The 18281-nt window shown below is 39.5% G+C and overlaps 1 protein-coding gene across 16 annotated transcripts in view; it reads left to right on the top strand.

Moving 5' to 3' along the window:
• The first annotated feature begins 3211 nt into the window (after nt 1-3211).
• NTRK2 (neurotrophic receptor tyrosine kinase 2) overlaps nt 3212-18281 on the top strand; it is a 208126-nt gene continuing 193056 nt past the window's right edge. For 9 of the 16 annotated variants that reach the window (XM_087886076.1, XM_087886081.1, XM_087886074.1 and 6 more), the window contains exons 1-2: nt 3252-3575; nt 3826-4313. In XM_087886076.1, coding sequence (XP_087742202.1) covers nt 4057-4313 — 257 coding nt within the window. In that variant the 5' untranslated portion in view covers nt 3252-3575; nt 3826-4056. Of the gene's footprint in view, nt 3576-3825; nt 4314-18281 lie in introns of all 16 variants that reach the window. The other 7 variants (XM_034410144.3, XM_034410142.3, XM_087886078.1 and 4 more) reach the window with 2 other exon arrangements.

Here is an 18281-nt window from a genome sequence, read left to right as displayed (position 1 = left end):
AGCAATGAGTGCATCTCGGTACACCCACGTGTCCCAAGTGCTTTGCAAGTTCCAATAGTTCTTAGTTTTCTGCAAGGCGCTGTTCGAAATACAACCTAGACATCAGTGAATGCCACTTTGGTAACACAATTTTTTTGTTGTAGCACCTGCCCTCTGGAATACCATCCCATCCGGACATTTAAAAAATCCTACAAGAGTTTCACAAGGCCTTGAAAATGTGGCGGTGCTCTCTGGTACCTAGATTAGGTTCATTGTGGATCTCCTGAAAGATATTTTGTAACACAAGGTGAGTTTTATTTGGACACATGTTATTTTCTTTTTAATTGTTTTCCATCTTTCGATTACGTAAGATGCTTGCACAATCCACATTTGGATATCCTCATTTGGGAGTTGAATAGTTTTCTAAAGCCAATACAATACAAGAATAACTAAAATTTGTACAAAAGGGTACCTCCCAAAGCTTGCTACAACACTTTCACAAAATGGCCACCATAATGAACTTGGTTAATTACAAAAGACCTATTTATCAGAAAGTGATGTGGGGGTGTTATTCCCCATCACCATGTTCTGTATCATTGCAAGTTTCCATTCTGAAAACCAAAGTCAGATCCAAAACGATTAGGGGTAATTGGGCACATTTCAAACAGTTGTAGCAATTTGCCATTTGATTTTTTTTTGGGTAGTCTATTACAACTCATAATGGACTCATGGAGACCCAGTTTGGTCTAGTGGTAAGGTACCAGGCTAGAAACCAGGAGACTTGTGAGTTCTAGTGCTGCCTTAGACATGAAAGCCAGTTGAGTGATCTTCGGCCAATTACTCTCTGAGCCACACTCCACTCACAGCATTGTTGTTGTGGGGAAAATAGGAGGCAGCAGGGGTATCAGGTATTTCCCTGCCTTGAGTTATTTATAAAAATAATAAAAGGCAGGATATAAATAAAATATAATTAAGGTACTGTTGAAATTCATTCTGCAGTATGCTCTTTTATTCTGAAAAAAATTTATGAATGAACTCAGTGAGGGAGGCAACACACCAAGGGATTTATTTATTTTATTTCCTCTATTGGTATACTGATAAATTATAGAGACTAGGCTTTTCTAGAAGTTTATACTCACAGTGGAAATAAATATCCATTGTGTATGTAACTGGGATTGCCCAAAATACCTCATTTGAGCCCCTTCTATTTTCTGTCGTGATGGTGGGTGTCAAAAAAGCATAGAAGCTACTCCAGGAACTGGAAAATTCAATTTTCCCAGCACTGAAAGTGAATCTTACCACTGAAATAATGTCCTTGAAGAAATGCGTTAAATCAAGATCAGAGAGCAATTCAGGGAGTAAAATACTTTGTTGCAGTGTCTTATCAGTATACACGGAGAGGACATGCTATCTTGAGTTCCGGGGAAGAAATGGCAAACTGAAGCAAAGCGCTCGCAGTTTTTTCGGTGTCCACCTCCACCTGACATTTATCTTCCTAAAACGCTCATGAGATTGTTTTTCGTTCCGACGAGTAGTTCACATTTCAGGCACGGGGTGGCGCCAGACCTCGCTCCTGGCTGAAGACACTGCGGTGCATTTTTCCTGCTTCTTTTTAAATTACTGCGGAAAGAGGGGGGGGGGGGGAAGGAGCAACCGCTAATGAAAAGACAGATTCCGCGACAATTTGTTTTCATGCCTGCCATCCATCACACGTGCCAGGGTATTCAAGATGCTTGAAGAAGAATATATTCTCTATTAGTGCATGTATGGATATCTATCTATCTATCTATCTATCTATCTATCTATCATCTATTTATCTATCTATCATCTATCTATCTGTCTGTCTATCTATCATCTATTTATCTATCTAGCTATCTAGCTATCATCTATCTAGCTAGGTAGCTATCGTCTGTCTGTCTAGCTATCCATCCATCCATCCATTTTCATGGCGGAAGATATATATGTCGCTTGTCTCCAGATTCACCGGTGTGTACATATTGCATGCATACATGTGACATGCAAGCGCGTGTGTTTCAGCGGAGAAAGCTGACTAGTCCGATCACCAGGCAGGCAGGCAGGCAGGCAGGCAGGCAAGCTGGAAGGAATGTTGGATTTCCACCCATCTCCCGGGTTCTTAACAGGGTTACAATGTCAGCACCGACGATCCCGGGCTTCATCCTTTCCTAGCCCAGGAAAGCCCGCAGGCCGCCTCGAAGGACCCGCAGCAGTCCCCCGTTGCTGCAACTGGCGAGCGGCGAGCGCGTCGGAAGCGAAAAGCGGGACTCGCCCGCCGTCCCTTGCACTGCGGAAGGCGGCGAAACGTAGTGAAGAGCCACCCTCCCTTCGGGAAAGAGCCGGGAGGCGTTTCAATAGCAGGTCAAGCCGGGTGTTATTCAGATCACGTCCCGGCGTGTTTTGGAAGGGAGAAGGCGCAGCTGCTAGTGCCCGTGCTTGGGTTTGCGCGGCGGCGAGAAACGGCAGCATTTATTTTTAAAAAGAGAAAAGAGAAGAGGGAGAGGGAGAGAGAGAAGGAAAGGGAGAAATAGAAGGAGAGGGGAGAGTGAAAGAGGGAAAGAGGGAGAGAGAGAGACTGAGAGAGAGAAGGAAAGGGAGAGAGAAGGAGAGAGAGGTGAGAAAGAGAGAAGGAAAGGGAGAGAGAAGGGAGAGAGGGGGTGAGGGAGAAAGAGAAGGAGAGAGAGAAGGAAAGAGAGAGAGAAGGAAAGGGAGAGAGAGAAAGGGAGTGGGGGAGAGAAAGAGAAGGAGAGTGAGAAGGAAAGGGAGAGAGAGAAAGGGAGTAGGGGAGAGAAAGAGAAGGAGAGAAAGAAAAGGAAAGGGAGAGAGAGAAAGGGAGTGTGGGAGAGAAAGAGAAGGAGAGAGAGAAAAGGAAAGGGAGAGAGAGAAAGGGAGTGGGGGAGAGAAAGAGAAGGAGAGAGAGAAAAGGAAAGGGAGAGAGAGAAAGGGAGTGTGGGAGAGAAAGAGAAGGAGAGAGAGAGAAAGGGAGTGTGGGAGAGAAAGAGAAGGAGAGAGAGAAGGAAAGGGGGAGAGAGAAGGAGAAGGAGAGAGAGACGCTTCGAGGTTTTTTTGCCCAGGGCGACGGACTGTCTCGCTCATCCTCACGCGTGCGCGCGTGTTGTGTGTGTTGTATCCAGACTCTCTGCCTGACTATTGGTATCTCGTTGCCCACACCTCTTTTCCCCTCCTCTTTCTCTCCTCTCCTCTCCCCCCCACCTCCTTCAAAAAAAGAATCCGGCTTTTTGGGGGGATTTTTTTCTACCCCTCCTTGCGTCAGCAGCCCAACGTCACTTCGCCGGTGACAGCTCCCTCGGTTTGGGGCTGCAGCAGGAACCGGGGCGCTTTATTATCAGCAAGCGCGTGGACCGGGAGGCGGCGGCCGGCTGACAGCGCCTGTGCGTGTGTGTCTGTTGTGTGTGTCTGGGGTGGGGGGGGGGGAAGAGAAAAGAAGCGACGACGCCCCCACCGCCCCCTCCTCCTTTTTTTCCCAGCCTTGCGCCGGGAGCGGCGAGCGGGAACCGGGCAGGAACAACGGAGCTGGGTGGCGGCGGCACTGCAGCTTTGGCCGAGGCTCGGCCGCCTAGGTAGGGGCAGCGGCCACCTGGCCGAGGAGGAGGCGGAGGAGGAGGGGCTGCGCTAGGCTCTAATTATCGCTATCCCGGGTCGCTTCTCCGCTCGGGCAGCGTAGCCCGGCTCTGCGCGCGCCGCTGGCGCCCCCTGCTCGCGGGGCGGGAAGCCGCTCGGAGTCGGCGAAGGGAAGCAAAGGAGGCGCCGGCTGCCCCTCACAGGGCATCTCTCTCTCTCTCTCTCTCTCTGTTTTTCCCTCCCCCTCAGGCTTGGTCCTCGGACGCTCTCTGAGGGGAGCCGGGAGAGATTTGGCCGCCTGACCGAAGCCCAGAAGTTGCCGCCTTCCGAGGGAAGGCAGAAAGAGCGGCTGCCCCCGGACGGGAGAGGGAAAGGATGCTCGAGTGACTGACGGCTCGGTGTCCCGGCAGCCGAGCTGGATTGATCGCGCTTGGCCGGCGGGAAGAAGAGCCACCGAGGAGCTGCGGCGGCGGCGGTGCCATGGGGGCCTCGCCAAGGGCATGGTGGTGTTGGCGGTGGCGGCAGCGGCGGCTTCAGGGTTCGCCCCGGGCGACGGCGACCGGCTTCTGGAGCTTGTGTTGGCTGATGCTGGGCGCTTGGCGGGGGCTGCTCGCCTCCGCTTGCCCCACCTCGTGCGCCTGCAGTCCCGAGCGGATCTGGTGCAGCGAAGCCGCCGCCAGCCTCGTGTCCTTCCCCGTGCTCGGCAAGAGGAGCGAGCGGGAGAAAATCACCGACATGTGAGTGCTGCCTGAGCGGCGTCTGGGGTTGGGGGCCGGGGGGAACGGGAGGGAAAAGTAACGGGGGTAACGAGCGACGATCGGCCGGAAGGTTGAGTTTTGGGGGGTTTGCTTTTAGTAGCGTCGCCTTCAATATAGCGAAATTTGATTCCCTCTTATTAATTTAAACAAGGCTCATACATACATACATGTATGTGTGTATGCTAAGCATTAATGTATTGTATGTGCAATTTGATTTGTTCAGATATACATCTTCTTGCCGGGTGCCTCTTGGATGTTTAAGAGCATCTTGTGTGCTCTTTGGAAAAAAGCGCTACCTTCCTTAAGGAGGACATAAAATGAGGACTGAGATGAAGCATACCTCTTCTTATCTGCTTTTTATGTCTCCCATTGTGGCGCTGGATGCCTACACCATTTTATGGATCTTTTAAGGTACTCCAGGAAAGGATCCTGCATGACAGTCCACTGTCTGGAGGAAAAAAAAAATACACAGAGAACCTTCTGAAACGCTTTTAACTGGAGGTTTGCTTTTAAACACCACAATCCATTTGCTACCCCTTCATCAAGTCTTTCAGTTATTACCCAAACATTTTCAATCTGCTTTGGTGAACTGGACAAAATAGCTTTCTAGCAGTAGCCAAATAGATTTTTATTATAGGGATTCTGCTTAAGAATATGCCTGTCCCTGTTTTGGAAAGAATGTGTAAGAGGAGATGTTTTCTGTATAGCAATGCACTTGCTCCAAAGGCTACTAGCTGAACGTCTAAAAGCCTGGATTGATCTAATTTAGATTTGACTTTCCCTCAGATACAATTTTAAAAGCATTTAGCTTATGAATCTTAATTGCCCTGAGTCCAATTTCCTGGGAATCAACTAAATGATAAAGCAATAGAGCAAATAGGTTGTGTTGGTTTTGGTTGAACATTAGTATTGTATTGCTTGTCAGGGTTTTTTTTTTTTTTTTTTTAAACTATGGAGAAGCTTGCTAACTTCTACATTCCTGTTACTCCTCTTTTGCAAAAAAATGTTATGTTACGTAAATAAAGGAAAACAAGGCAGGTAAAGTTGAATAGGCTGGTTATGTGTGATAGTACTACCGGTAGTAAAAGCTGTGTGGTTTGTTTATATTCTTCTGTGTATAAACAGGGAAGATAGTGGGATTTATTCCCTCCTTACACGTATTCAGCTTTTATGTTTAGTTTAACAGTAGTCTTCACTTGTGCATGGGTTTTGTTTGCTGTAGAATATGTTCTTAGGTGTAAGAGCTGGGTCTGTTTGTAAAAAAAGATATGCTTCCCTTCCGTTCCTATAGGATAGATTTTATTGTGTGTTCAAATGCAGGGCTACTGTTTTTGGAGGCTGTGCAACATAACAAGCAGGTGGACCCTTCTCTCTGCACATAAAGTATATATGGAGAGATTGAAGCTCAATGGTAGAGTGTCTGGTCTATACTGGAGCTGTAAGATGACTATCATCAATACAATCAGCCGACATACATTAGAATGTTCATCTCTATATCTATATCCATACATTTGAAAGAGGAAGACAAAAATATTTTGTTCCTCTTCTCATTGGGGTCAGTTCCCCCTCTGGTATAATGGTCAGATTATATTCCTAATGTGTAGTTCATGCATGCGTGCCAATAATAGTATGTGAACATCTACAGCAGATAATTTGATGCTGTAGTAGGGTGGTGTCAGGGAGGTAATTTGAAAAGGAAGGAGGAAGAGATCAAGTTAATAACACTTGGATTAAACCGTGATTGTTTTAACAACATGCCCCAAATTTACTTTAAGTAAAAGTAAATCTTTTAACTAAGACTAAATGTTTTAACTAAACCAAATGAGTCTATTTGAAAGGCTAATGTGCAGCCAGTGGGACTGTTTTAATTGCTATTAAGTTTCTATCATGGCAATTAACTTCTTCTTGAACTCAGGCCTTGTTCTTTATGAAATCAGAAGTTGAGGATGGTTGACTGCAACCATCTCATGTATATAAACATATCTGTATGTAGAAAATAATTTTGTTCCCTCACCTGCCTTGGAAGTCTTACTATTGCAAATTTTTTACCATACAGTATTACAGCAAAGAATTTTGCTCTGTACTTTAACTGTTTATAATTATGCTTTAAAAAAAAAAAAGCTATTACAGCATATTATGCAGATATGATAATAAAAGCTATTGCAGCATATGCAGATACAATATTAATCTTTGGGAAATTATTGTTCAGGATTGCTTTTTGTGATAAAAGGAATCCTGAAGAAGATATCCTATACCAGTTCCTGTATGTGGCAGAAAGAATTTGAATTGTTTCTTTGCACAGCATTTAAAGGCCTTTGTATTTTTGCTCTTTGCTTTACATTCATGTTTCAAGCAGTGAATGTAATTGCTTATTTTAATGCTTGTTTGTTGATTGTCAACATACATAACATTGATTTTATAAATTATTTTGCAGATCCCAACCAATCACTGGGATCAATTAAAATGTTCTTCATTACATTTATAAAGTTGTAGCAATACACTTAATGTTATGTCTTTTCTGGTATCTCTATTTAATCATTTGATTTGGATTTGTCTCTAGACTAAAATTTGCTTTTTATTCTGTTACAAACTGGCAGTTTCTCTAATACAAAGCTTATAGATTTCCCAAGAGCATTTATTGTATATTAATATTTTACTCTATAAGATATGAAGCACTGAAATTGGCCTTGATTTTAAAAGATGTTCATTAAAGATGAAAAGGCAAGGTTGTTCATTAATACTCAATGATAATTAAACATTTAGCTGCTTTAATAGTTTAATAATATCCGCATGGCAACTACATCTTAATTAAAATGCCATTGTATTGCTTTGGAAACAAAACAAAGTAAGCTAGCACCGTGGAATATTACTTCAGAGCTCAAAGCATCACAGGAATAGTAACTACTTTTTTCTACTTAACTGTATTGTCACTCATAATAGTTACATGATGGAATTTCTTATACCTTTCATATGAAACAATGTTTTTTGTTACTGAAGTTTTCTCTAAACAATGTTTGGAATTGATTTGTTTTTGTCAGATTTTATGATAAAATTTAGGGTTCATGACAGTTTTTATAGGATTTAGGAAAATTCAAGGCCTTGTTATTAGAACCGGGGAGGGGGGGAATCATAGTGCTTTTGAAACAGGTGCATTTCAGCTTTCTTTAACCCTGAAGCTGTTGAGTTGTATTGAATTTGTAAATACCCAATGCATAGGTTTTATGAAAGCTTAACGAATATATGGATGCTTGATATACTATATCTGGAAAGCCCATATTGAGAAAGGTATTCTAAATGAAATTGAGCCCTTTCTCCTATTTATGTTTTTCATAGAATGCTTTTTATGGTATAATAAGAAAAGGAAACGGCAAAAGATATGGGTGAAATAGATATCTACAGGTGAGTGAGAAAGGGTGAAGTTTTAAACCAACAGAATAATTGCTGAGAAATAAAATTGCAAAGGCCCAGATTTTACTTTGGTCAAAAAAATGTTACTTTAAGTATCAGAAGTTCAGAAAAATTACCCCCCCCCCGCCCCCAAATACATCTTATCCAGAACTTATGGAGTGTAAAAAGAAACTCCTTGAGTTTTTGTTTTTTTTTGTTTGGAAACTAGGTTGATAGAATCAGGAAGAAGTTGGAATTTTTTTCACCAAGCTTCCTCTCTTTCTCTCTCTTAGTAGGTTATTCACAGACTTGCTTGTCTGTTTTAATGAATAACATAGTCATGATCTTACAAACCTATGCTTATAATGAGATTGTGTTTGATCCTGTTCCTTGGGGTCCTGGCGCGAGCTTAAAAAGCTTTTGTTACATATATATATTGGCAATGATTATTGTTCCATAATGGACCATAATCTACTTCTGAAGCAATTGTTGAAGGTTATTGGTTACACAAATATTCCAATCTTTGCAGAGAGACACTCTGCCATGAACATTAATGGAGACCTCACATAACTGTTGCGGATGGTAAAGAACATGTTTAAGATATTTCTGTTAGAAAAAAGATAAAGCAAAATCACTTTAGACTTCAGAACTTATGAAATCACTTTCGGGGTTTAAGTCAGATTTTTTTCATAGTAGAATTTTAAATGGAAATGGACATTGTGCTTTCAGGTACTAGTTCTTCTAATTCTTCCTTTTGTACTAAAATAAATGCAATTGCAAATAATGGCTTATTCTATTAAATCATTTTATGGTTTAGCAAAATTTGATAGGGTTTGTAGAAAATAATATTACACTGACATGACAGCTTTTGGGAACACCAACAATTGAAGTTAATTGCTCTGTTCAGTTTGGCTCCCCCAAAACCTCTACACTCCAGGTTTTTTAAAAAATCAGTTCTGTATGTGCTGATTACATACATCAAAAAACCACAAAAGAAATGTGTGCAGATGTTATATAAACTAATTCAAATATTTTAATAAATAAATTTTAAAAAATTAAGAATAAAATATAATGAAGTGAATGTTTGGTGAAATCAGAGAGAAGAGACATTTGATATCCTATTTTTTCAGTACTTTATTACTTACATAGTTGTTGTTGTTTTTTTTTAATTCAGGGAAAGTTCCTTTGAAAGAAGACCAACTAATATATCTTCTCTTTAAAACTTTATGGGTATTTTTGCCTCTACAGGAAATTCTTTTGGGATTGAAATTTTAGTCCTCTCTGAAAAGGACAACTCAATATCAATCAGATGTTACATTCAATGTGTGATTACAAGGAAAACACATGCAAAAAATCTTGGCAGATTTCAGTGTGTCTCCAAGAGGCCCAGACAAATTTTATGATGAAAATACAATCAGTATCAACCAATTTACTCTACTGTGCCATTGCCTATATTGGTTCGTAAGAATGGAGACAAAAAGAATAAACATACATACATTACAATCCCAGACCAATTGAGGTATCTGAGATACTATATGAAAAATTACTTTCATGCAATTTTAAAGGGACATTTTATTCCCTGTTAGCTGTACTGCTCTAGAACAGATAGGAAATGGTTAGAAAAGAAGGTAAGGCATCATTATCCAGATATGATTTGGAAGACTATGTTGTCCCTAATGCCACCTTCCTTATTCTTCCAAGGTTTTTTATATCAATTTTTCAATACTATGATTTTATATGAACTTTTAATCTATTACGTTTATTTTACAGTGAATGAACACAACTTTTAATGAAACATTTAGTTTCTTGCAGATTTTTTTTTCTATATGAGATAGAATAGAGTAGAGTAGAATAGAGTAGAGTAGAGTAGAGTAGAGTAGAGTAGAGTAGAGTAGAATAGAATAGAATAGAATAGAATAGAATAGAATAGAATAGAATAGAATAGAATAGAACAGAATTTTATTGGCCAAGTGTGATTTGGCAATCAGGAAACAGTATCAATATAAATTGTAAGGATACAAGCAACAAAATTACAGTCATACAGTCATAAGTGGAAGGAGATGGGTAGTGTTAAACTGATTTTTAGAGGCTGAGTTCTAAATCTGCTACTTCTGCAGAATTGTTCTCTTTGCCCTAGAACAAAAAATGTAATTGAGATATATTTTATTATTATTTTTTATAAATAACTTAAGGCGGAGAACAAATGTACTACTCCTTCCTCCTATTTTCTTCACAACAACAACAACCCTGTGAGGTGAGGTGAGCTGAGAGAAAGTGACTGGGTTTAAAATAAATCTAAACTACTATAAAGCATAGTCATGAATTGGTTATTTTTGATTAGAACTGAAGTCCACAATTGCTAATTCATAATATTCAACCCAAATTAATAAACCAGTAAAAATTAAAAATGGCTGTGGTATATTGAAGTACAGTTGGAAAAGAAAACTAAAATGGGTTAGGGGAAGAAATTCCATGGAAGTTTGAATAGGGGTGTTCTTCCTTTGAAGTAAAGGCACCCCACAACATTTTGTTATAGTTCCTACCTTCATAGGTCTAATGAGGAAGATACACATGACAAAAACTCTTGCCTATCCTTGTTTATTAATCTCGCACACAAGTACATAAAGAACATTTGTATCATGATGCATATTTTTTCACTTGCCCTTCCTTGCCCCCTCCTCGAGGTGCTAATGCCCACTTTTGAGGAAATTCAGTATCAGTTCAACAATCTACGATGAACTAAATTATTTGATACTGCCTTTTGTAATCAAAATATTTATTTTAATTTTCCTAGGATGGTACTAGTGATGCCGGTTAATCGGTAGTGATTGTATAATGGAAGATTCATTGTAAGAATGTCTTATACATAGAATATTAAGAGATTACTCTGTCAGAGTTGTTAAGCAAACTTTATAAGTAGTGGACAGTTTTTAATGAAGCATGAAAAGAATAATTTATTAATTATAACAAACATGTGTTTCATTTTACAACATGTAATCAGTTTTGTTCCGCTTAAAATATTTTCTGATTCAGAGAGATCTACTTTATATGTAGGCAAATCCTTTTTTGCTATTTGTATTATTATATGATTCAGAAAAATGCCCTTATGGTCTTTTTTTACTTTAACTTTTATAATAAAGTTATATCCTAATAAGGGAAAGAAATATAATAAAATTATGATAAGCTAGAGAAGTTGGGGCTAGTTCAGTCTTTTGAGTGTGTGCGCTCAATCTTGCAGATCTAACCAGTAACTGTTTTCCACAAATTTTCCTGATACCCTTTTAAAGGCTGGTCACACCTCGTGATATCACATTCCATAGTTGCAATTATGTACTACATACAGTATTTTTTTTTTTTGGCATATCCTCTCATTTCTTGTATTTTGAGAGAAGAAAAACTGTTTCCCCTTATTAACTTTTTTTAAATAAAAAGACCCAGATATTGTCATCTTTCCTCAGTTAAAAGCTGTGCAATGCTCTTGATTATTTTGGTTGCATTTTGTTGGACTTACCCATTTCAACCTGATCCATTTTAAAATATAGTATATGCAGTGTGGTTGCACCATAAATATATACATACCTGTGTTTCCCCAAAAATAAGACCCTGCCTTATATTTTTTTGAATCTTGAAATAAGCGCTTGGCCTTATTGCCATGTGCTCAAAAGCCCGATTGGGCTTATTATCAGGGGATGTCGTATTTTGGGGGAAACGGTATATAGTTGCACCATAGTTGTACCATCAAGTTGATGTCAAATTCTAGTGACCACATAGATAGATTTTCTCCATGAAGTTGAGTTGTTCCATACATGCATTTATATGTATGCAGGCATGCATTTGGCATTATATTCATGTGTGTATTCCTGTTGATCCCCAACATGGAATTTATTCTTTCTTCCAGTTGCTGCATTTTGAAATGAAATTCTCATTGCTTTATTCTCAAGAATCCTAGCATCTCTTTTCTTGCCTGTAAATGGTTGCTCAGATTTCAAAGAAAAATACAAATGAGAATAAACACAGTATATATATTTTTCTTTGCAGTATAGATTTTGTCTGGGTGCAAAATACTTTTGGAATATTGTTAGGGTGGGTGGCGCACACATTTCTGTGATGATATCATTCTAGAGGGTGGGCACCATGACAGAGAACAACTGGGAACTGCTTTCTAGGTCCCAAGAGGTGGCATTATTTTATTGAAGGGACCTGAAGTGTATAAATTCTTCCTAATCTTACCCAACAAGCAGAAACCATGAGACAAATGATCCATTATAAGCTCGCCCTATGCCACAAAGGATATTGTTTATCCACAGAAATCCAGTCCCAGTATGTGATGATTTTTGCCCATCTATAGGTTTGGGAAATGCTTCCCACAAAATTATGGCTGGAGTAGTGAGGAAATATTGCTGGCTATTGCCAGTTAAGCTGGTGAGATATTCAGTGCAATTTTTAAAGAATATAGCAGGTTTAGAGAGGAACACTATAGAAACCTTGATATGTTGTTTGGGGTAATGGTTGTATGATAGGGAGCATATCCTGTATTCATGGAAAACTGCTGTTGACACTTTCAAGATCTGAAGAACAGAAAAAAAAATAAAGACTGAAGGTTTACAGTGCCTTAGTTGTTTGTGGGAGCTGAGGTAAAGAGAAGCATTGGGATAGAAAATTCATTTAGATCTTAATAGATTTTGGATTTTCTATCACAGGCTGTTCTGATGACTGAAGCCAGATTGATATATTGCTTTTTCTGCAGAACTACAGTTTGTTCTGTTAAGACCTATCTTGGATAATTGCTGCAAAAATTGCCAAGTTTTTTGGAACAGGTGTGATTTTCAGAAACTGGTTGATGATACCCTCTTCTCATTATTAGTCGTTCCAAATTTGTTTTAATCAAAGAAAACTGGAAATACTTAGGCCTTGAAGAAGCAGAGAAAATGCAGAGCAGTTCTATTGAAATTAGAAAGTTGTTTTGGAGATGCTAAAGATGGCTAAACAAGGAAAGTGAAATTAAAAATAAAAGTAATCAATTGGGGTTAAACTGAAGGTAGGTCTTCTGACAAAAATATTTATGATAATTAATAAAAATGGGAATGATATATAAAAGATGGGAATTGAAACCAATGGTATAAGTCAAGGACATCTTATTATAAAGAAAAGTAATAAATGCCGTAAATATTTTGAAAACATTAAATTATCCAAGACAGTTGTATTTCATGGGAAAATGGAACGAATGATTGGAAGTTTTACTTAAATAGCAAAAAAATCAGAGCAAACAAATGCATTTGTGTACCTCTACAAATTATTCATTAAAGATGGGAATAGATGGGAAAATGTTAAGACATGCAGTCTTATGTGGTCTACTTCAAGAGATGAATATTGAAGAAAGTGAAAATGGCTGTGTGTGCTTTTCTCCACTTTGTTACCCAAAGTGAGAGTTGGTATTTCAGTGGAAACAAGAAAATTATGTTGAATGCTGTGGGAAAGGGTTACTTAAGAAGTATGTGTGATAAAACCAGAAGAGATGGGGTCAAATATAAATGGGTCTTTTGAATATGAAAGTGACTGACCACTGGGAAGTATATTCAATGGAAATGGCCATCCAGAGACAATGAATGAGGAATGAATCAAAAGGAAAAATATAAAGGAGAAGTTCGTGGGTTAAGAGAAAGAGAAGACCTACAAAGTTTGACTTGGATGGGATTGATGATAATTTTGAAAAATAGACTGGTAAAGTAAAGAACACAAGACAATGAAACAATGAATGATTTAGTGTATGATTTACCCCCCATAGCTGTCTAGGCAGGAATACTGAACCCTTTTAGCTTGATAAACATATTTGGAAGTATGCTGTAGACATGTCCTCATAAAATGTACTGTAAATATGCTGTGTTTGTTTGAGGTACCAATTTTCTGTTATCAAATATGAGTGCCACTTTCTGTTAATATAAATAGTAGAAAACAAAATGATAGTGACATAGATACCCTTGTGGGGGAATGTAATTATGAATTCTCAGAGCAATCACAATAAGCTAGGTTTCAAAATTTACCAGTATGCTACAGCACTCTCCATTACGGGTTTTGTTTTGGTACATTCTGCCTTATAGTTATAATATATAAATATTATAATTAGGATCAGCCATCAGTAAACATATATAAAAACCCATATTTACACACCGTTCAAAAGAAACAAACTTTTAATAAAAAACTTAGGAAAAAACCTAAGAAGGTAACAGAAAGACCAGAACACATTTTCTCCAGCAGCCTACATCCCTCAAATAAACAGGGATTAATATCAGCCAAACAATCAAACAGAAAACAATTCCCCAATCAAGGAACTACTAAGGAGAAAACCGCATTCTCCCCAAAACCGGCAGAGTAATGAGTTGTATATAAACAGGGAGTAAAGTTATTTTTTTCATAAACCAGTGTTAATTAGTAATGTGTTTGAGGGTACTCCTGACCCTGACTCTTCTAAATCCAGTTTGCACAGCTTGCATTTAATGTTCCATTTCTTGTAAATATATGGATTAGCTAGGAAGTTTTAGCCATCCTTATCTTAATATTTACCTTATTGTTATTTTTTCCTCTTTTATTTTGGTTTATTTGGTTTCTATAGTTAACTATAGAAATACCTGTGAATACCCGTGCTCCGCTATGAAACTATGTGATTGGGCTTGATAAATCGACACAGCTTGAAAATTAATGAGTAGCTATGATCAACCTCTCCTTTGCCCTTCTCTCACTTAGCCTTGTCACACAGAGGCCTCCCCATCCTATCCCCTTCTCTCCCTCAACCGTGCCCACAGAAGCCTACCCTATCCTATCCTCTGCTTGCTGCTGTGAAAGTAAAACTGAAACTAAAATTCCTTTCCTCTGCTTGTGTTTTGCATTTGGAACAGATTTCTTTTCAGGTGGGGAGGGGGAGTATAACTCCTTAGCATCAGAGCATAATAATAATAATAATAATAATAATAATAATAATAATAATAATAATAATAATAATAATAATAATAATAATATAGGAAATACTAATGCTCTGATAGTCATTTCGAAAAATCCTTTCTGTGTTAAATATTTGGAGGTATCTATCCATTACTCAAAAGTATATGATATTGAGCCTTGGCTTATTCTGTTAAGGAATATAGCAAGCAGTGGTGAAATGTAAAATTTGTTACTACCGGTTCTGTGGGCGTGGCTTGGTGGTGGGGGGTTAATGTGACTGAGTGGGCGTGGCCAACTTTTAAAAAAACTTTAAAGCATTTTTTCTACAACCTTAAGAGGTTGCAGAAAAAAATGCTTTTAAAAGCCTCTGACGATCAGGCAGTTCAGCTGGGATCGCCAGAGGCTTTTAAAGGCATTTTTTTCCTACAACCTCTTTGGCTGAAGAGATTGCAGAAAAAAATGCTTTTAAAAGCCTCTGACAATCCCAGCTGAGCCGTGCGATCATCAGAGGCTGTTTTAAAAAAAAGTTTTAAAAGCATTTTTTCGGCCGAAGAAGTTGTAGAAAAAATGCTTTTAAAAGTAAAAAAAAAAAAGCCTCTGATGGTCGCGCGGCTCAGCTGGGCATTGGGGGGGGGGTTTGTCGGGATTTTTGCTACCGGTTCTCCAAACCACTCGCCACCATCGCTATCAGATCGGGCGATCTGGTCTGAACTGGGAGCATTTCAGCCCTGATAGCAAGGGCTATATATATCTTCTGATATATATAAGATATATATATATCAGAAGTCACCTGAATATGTTCTTACCTTGTGGAAAAAAATTGTTCTTTATTTGTTTTTATATTAGATAGATATGTTAGACATTGTATGATAATTGAGAAATTGTCCTTGAATCAGTGGTGGGTTACTACTGGTTCGGTCTGGATCTTGTGAACCGGTAGTAACAGCGGCGGGAGGCTCTGCCTACCTGCCTGGATGTCATCATGGATGATCTGCGCATGCGCAGAAGCTTCTGTGCATGCACAAAAATGCTGTGTGTGAGTGCTCCCGTTGTGAACTGGTAGTGAAGGTAAGTGGAACCCAATCCTGCCTTGAATCTTCTGAATGTAATAGTTATTTCAAAAATTGTCTTAATAATGTAATCATATATTAGAATTGGGAGGCCTTTTAGGATTGGGAGCAATTTTAGGATTTTCACTAGCATAATCTGAGATTGAAATAGAAAAAATTAACAATAAAAGTTAACAAATTCTAAATCATGCTACTGTAAGAAAATTCTCCCCCTCTCCTCCAGTGTTCATAAACTATATGCCAATCTTAGATGATAGTGGTCCCTGATTCATACTTTGCCTTTGGCAGTTCTGGATTTTTAATGTTATGAATAATATGCATGTGCAGGTGTACGTTTTAAAAATGCTAGTATTGTATATTGATCGGAGACAGGGGTGAAATGTAAAATCTGTTACTATTGGTTCTGTGGGCGTGGCTTGGTGGGTGGGTGGGGGGTAAAAGTTTTTTTTAAACAAAAAACTTTTCAAAGCATTTTTTCTAATGCTTTGAAAAGCCTCTCTGCCGATCCGGAAATTAGCTGGGATCGTCAAGAGAGGCTTTTTAAAAAATGCCTCTCTGCCAATCAGGGAACTCAGCTGGGATCGTCAGAGACTTTTCAAAGCATTTTTTTTATCACCTCTTCAGCCAAGAGGTTGCAGAAAAAAATGCTTTGAAAAGCCTCTGATGATCCCAGCTGAGCCACGTGATCATCAGCCTTTTTTTTTTTTTACTTTTAAAAGCATTTTTTCATCGGAAGAGGTTGTAGAAAAAATGCTTTTAAAAGTAAAAAAAAAAGTGTCTGATGATCATGCGGCTCAGCTGGGTATGGTGGGGGGGGGGGGTGCTCAGGGATTTTTGCTACCGGTTCTCTGAACCACCCGCAGCCATCGCTACCAGATCGGGTGATCCGGTCCGAACCGGGATCATTTCACCCCTGATCTGAGACTCCCCGGTACTGTGTTATATTATCAGAGTTCAATACTTTAGGGACCTCAGCTTTCAAGTAGACTATGAAATGGATAGAAGACAAGATCATTAGATACCAATCACATAGTGCAGATAAAGAGGAAAACAAATATATCAACATGCTGGGCTTTGTTAATGACCAAAATAATTGGGGGATCTAATGACTGGAGTGGTTGAAAGAACTTTAGATGTCTCAGGTTGTTTTCATTTACTGTAGTATATTAAAGGAACACCATGTTCTACCACATGGCTTCAGTAATCTGCCCTCCTTGTGTTAGAATGATTTTTGCCTAACTTAGAAAGATGATTCAGTTAAATAAAAGCCATTTCTGAGAGCAGAAAAACATACTGAATTTCTCACAATTGTGCTCAGAAAGCCACTGTAAAGCCAAAGCTTTTAGAATATTAATGTTTGATAAGCAACATCAAGGCAAAGTAGTTGTGAAAAAGCTTTTGGTCAGATAAGATTTGTTCTTAAATCTCTTTCTGACAAGATTATATTCAGAGAATTTTGCTGCTCTTCATCCATCCCCTAGTGAGATGCAGCTAAAGTGGAAGTTTTATATCAAAATGCTCACAAAGTAGCAGCAGCTCTCACTTTATTCAGGCAAATTCATTCCTGGGCTGGGCAAAGACCAATTTAATTTCATATTATAACCACAGTTCATGCTCCATGACGCTCACCAATTTTGAATGTCTAGGAAAAGCCTCCCAACTATGTTATTCAATCTTTTATTTAGAATGTGTCTGGTTGGCTAAATAATATCCTATATATAAACTATATGCCAAAAAACACTTGCTGCCCAGCGTGCTGTGCACAGGACGAAATGATGATATAAACTATAGCTGTGAAGTTATTAATTTGAGGTTAACTACCATGGGCTACTGTAAGTTTTGTTTGAACAACACCTGATAGTCTATAGCAGGGGTGCCAAACTCAATTTCATTGAGGGCCACATCAGGGCTGTGTTTGATCTTGGGGGCCCAGGGTGGGCGTGGCCAGGGTGGATGTGTCCAACTTGACCTTACTTGTATTGGGGTTGCCTGTGGTGGCCTGAGTGCTCTGCCAGCAAAAACGGAGCTTGGGAGGGCCACCCGCAGCCCTCCAGAGCTCTGTTTTAGGCTGCAATGGTTTCCTGCAACCCTCTGCCAGCGAAAACAGAGCTTGGGAGGGCTGCCTGCAGCCCTCCCAAGCTCCGTTTTCGCTGGCAGAGGCACCGCGGGCCGGTCCTCCACTGTTTCCAGGGCGGCCCCATGGGACAGATCTAAGCACCCCGTGGGCCAGATCCGGCCTGCGGGCCTTGAGTTTGACACCCCTGGTCTATAGATTCCTTATCAAGGCTCTGATGCAGGGCTGTCAAACTCCTGGCCTGTGGGCTGGATGCGTCATGTGCTGGCCACACCCACATCCGGTTTAGCGAAAGGAAAAAAGTCCTGATACGTCACGTGACACCGCCATGACAATATGAATTTGACACCCCTGTTCTAATAAAAACCAGCTAAGTGACTTTGGGCCAATCACTCTTTCACAACCCAACCCACCTCACAGGGAAGTTGTTATAAAAAAAGGGAGGGGGGGGAGAAAAAATCTGTATTTGAAAAACTTTTT

This window comes from Pantherophis guttatus, chromosome 2 (assembly GCF_059756535.1).
Source record: "Pantherophis guttatus breed Tessera chromosome 2, ASM5975653v1, whole genome shotgun sequence".
Lineage (NCBI taxonomy): Eukaryota > Metazoa > Chordata > Lepidosauria > Squamata > Colubridae > Pantherophis > Pantherophis guttatus.
This window is presented reverse-complemented; position numbering and strand designations above follow the sequence as displayed.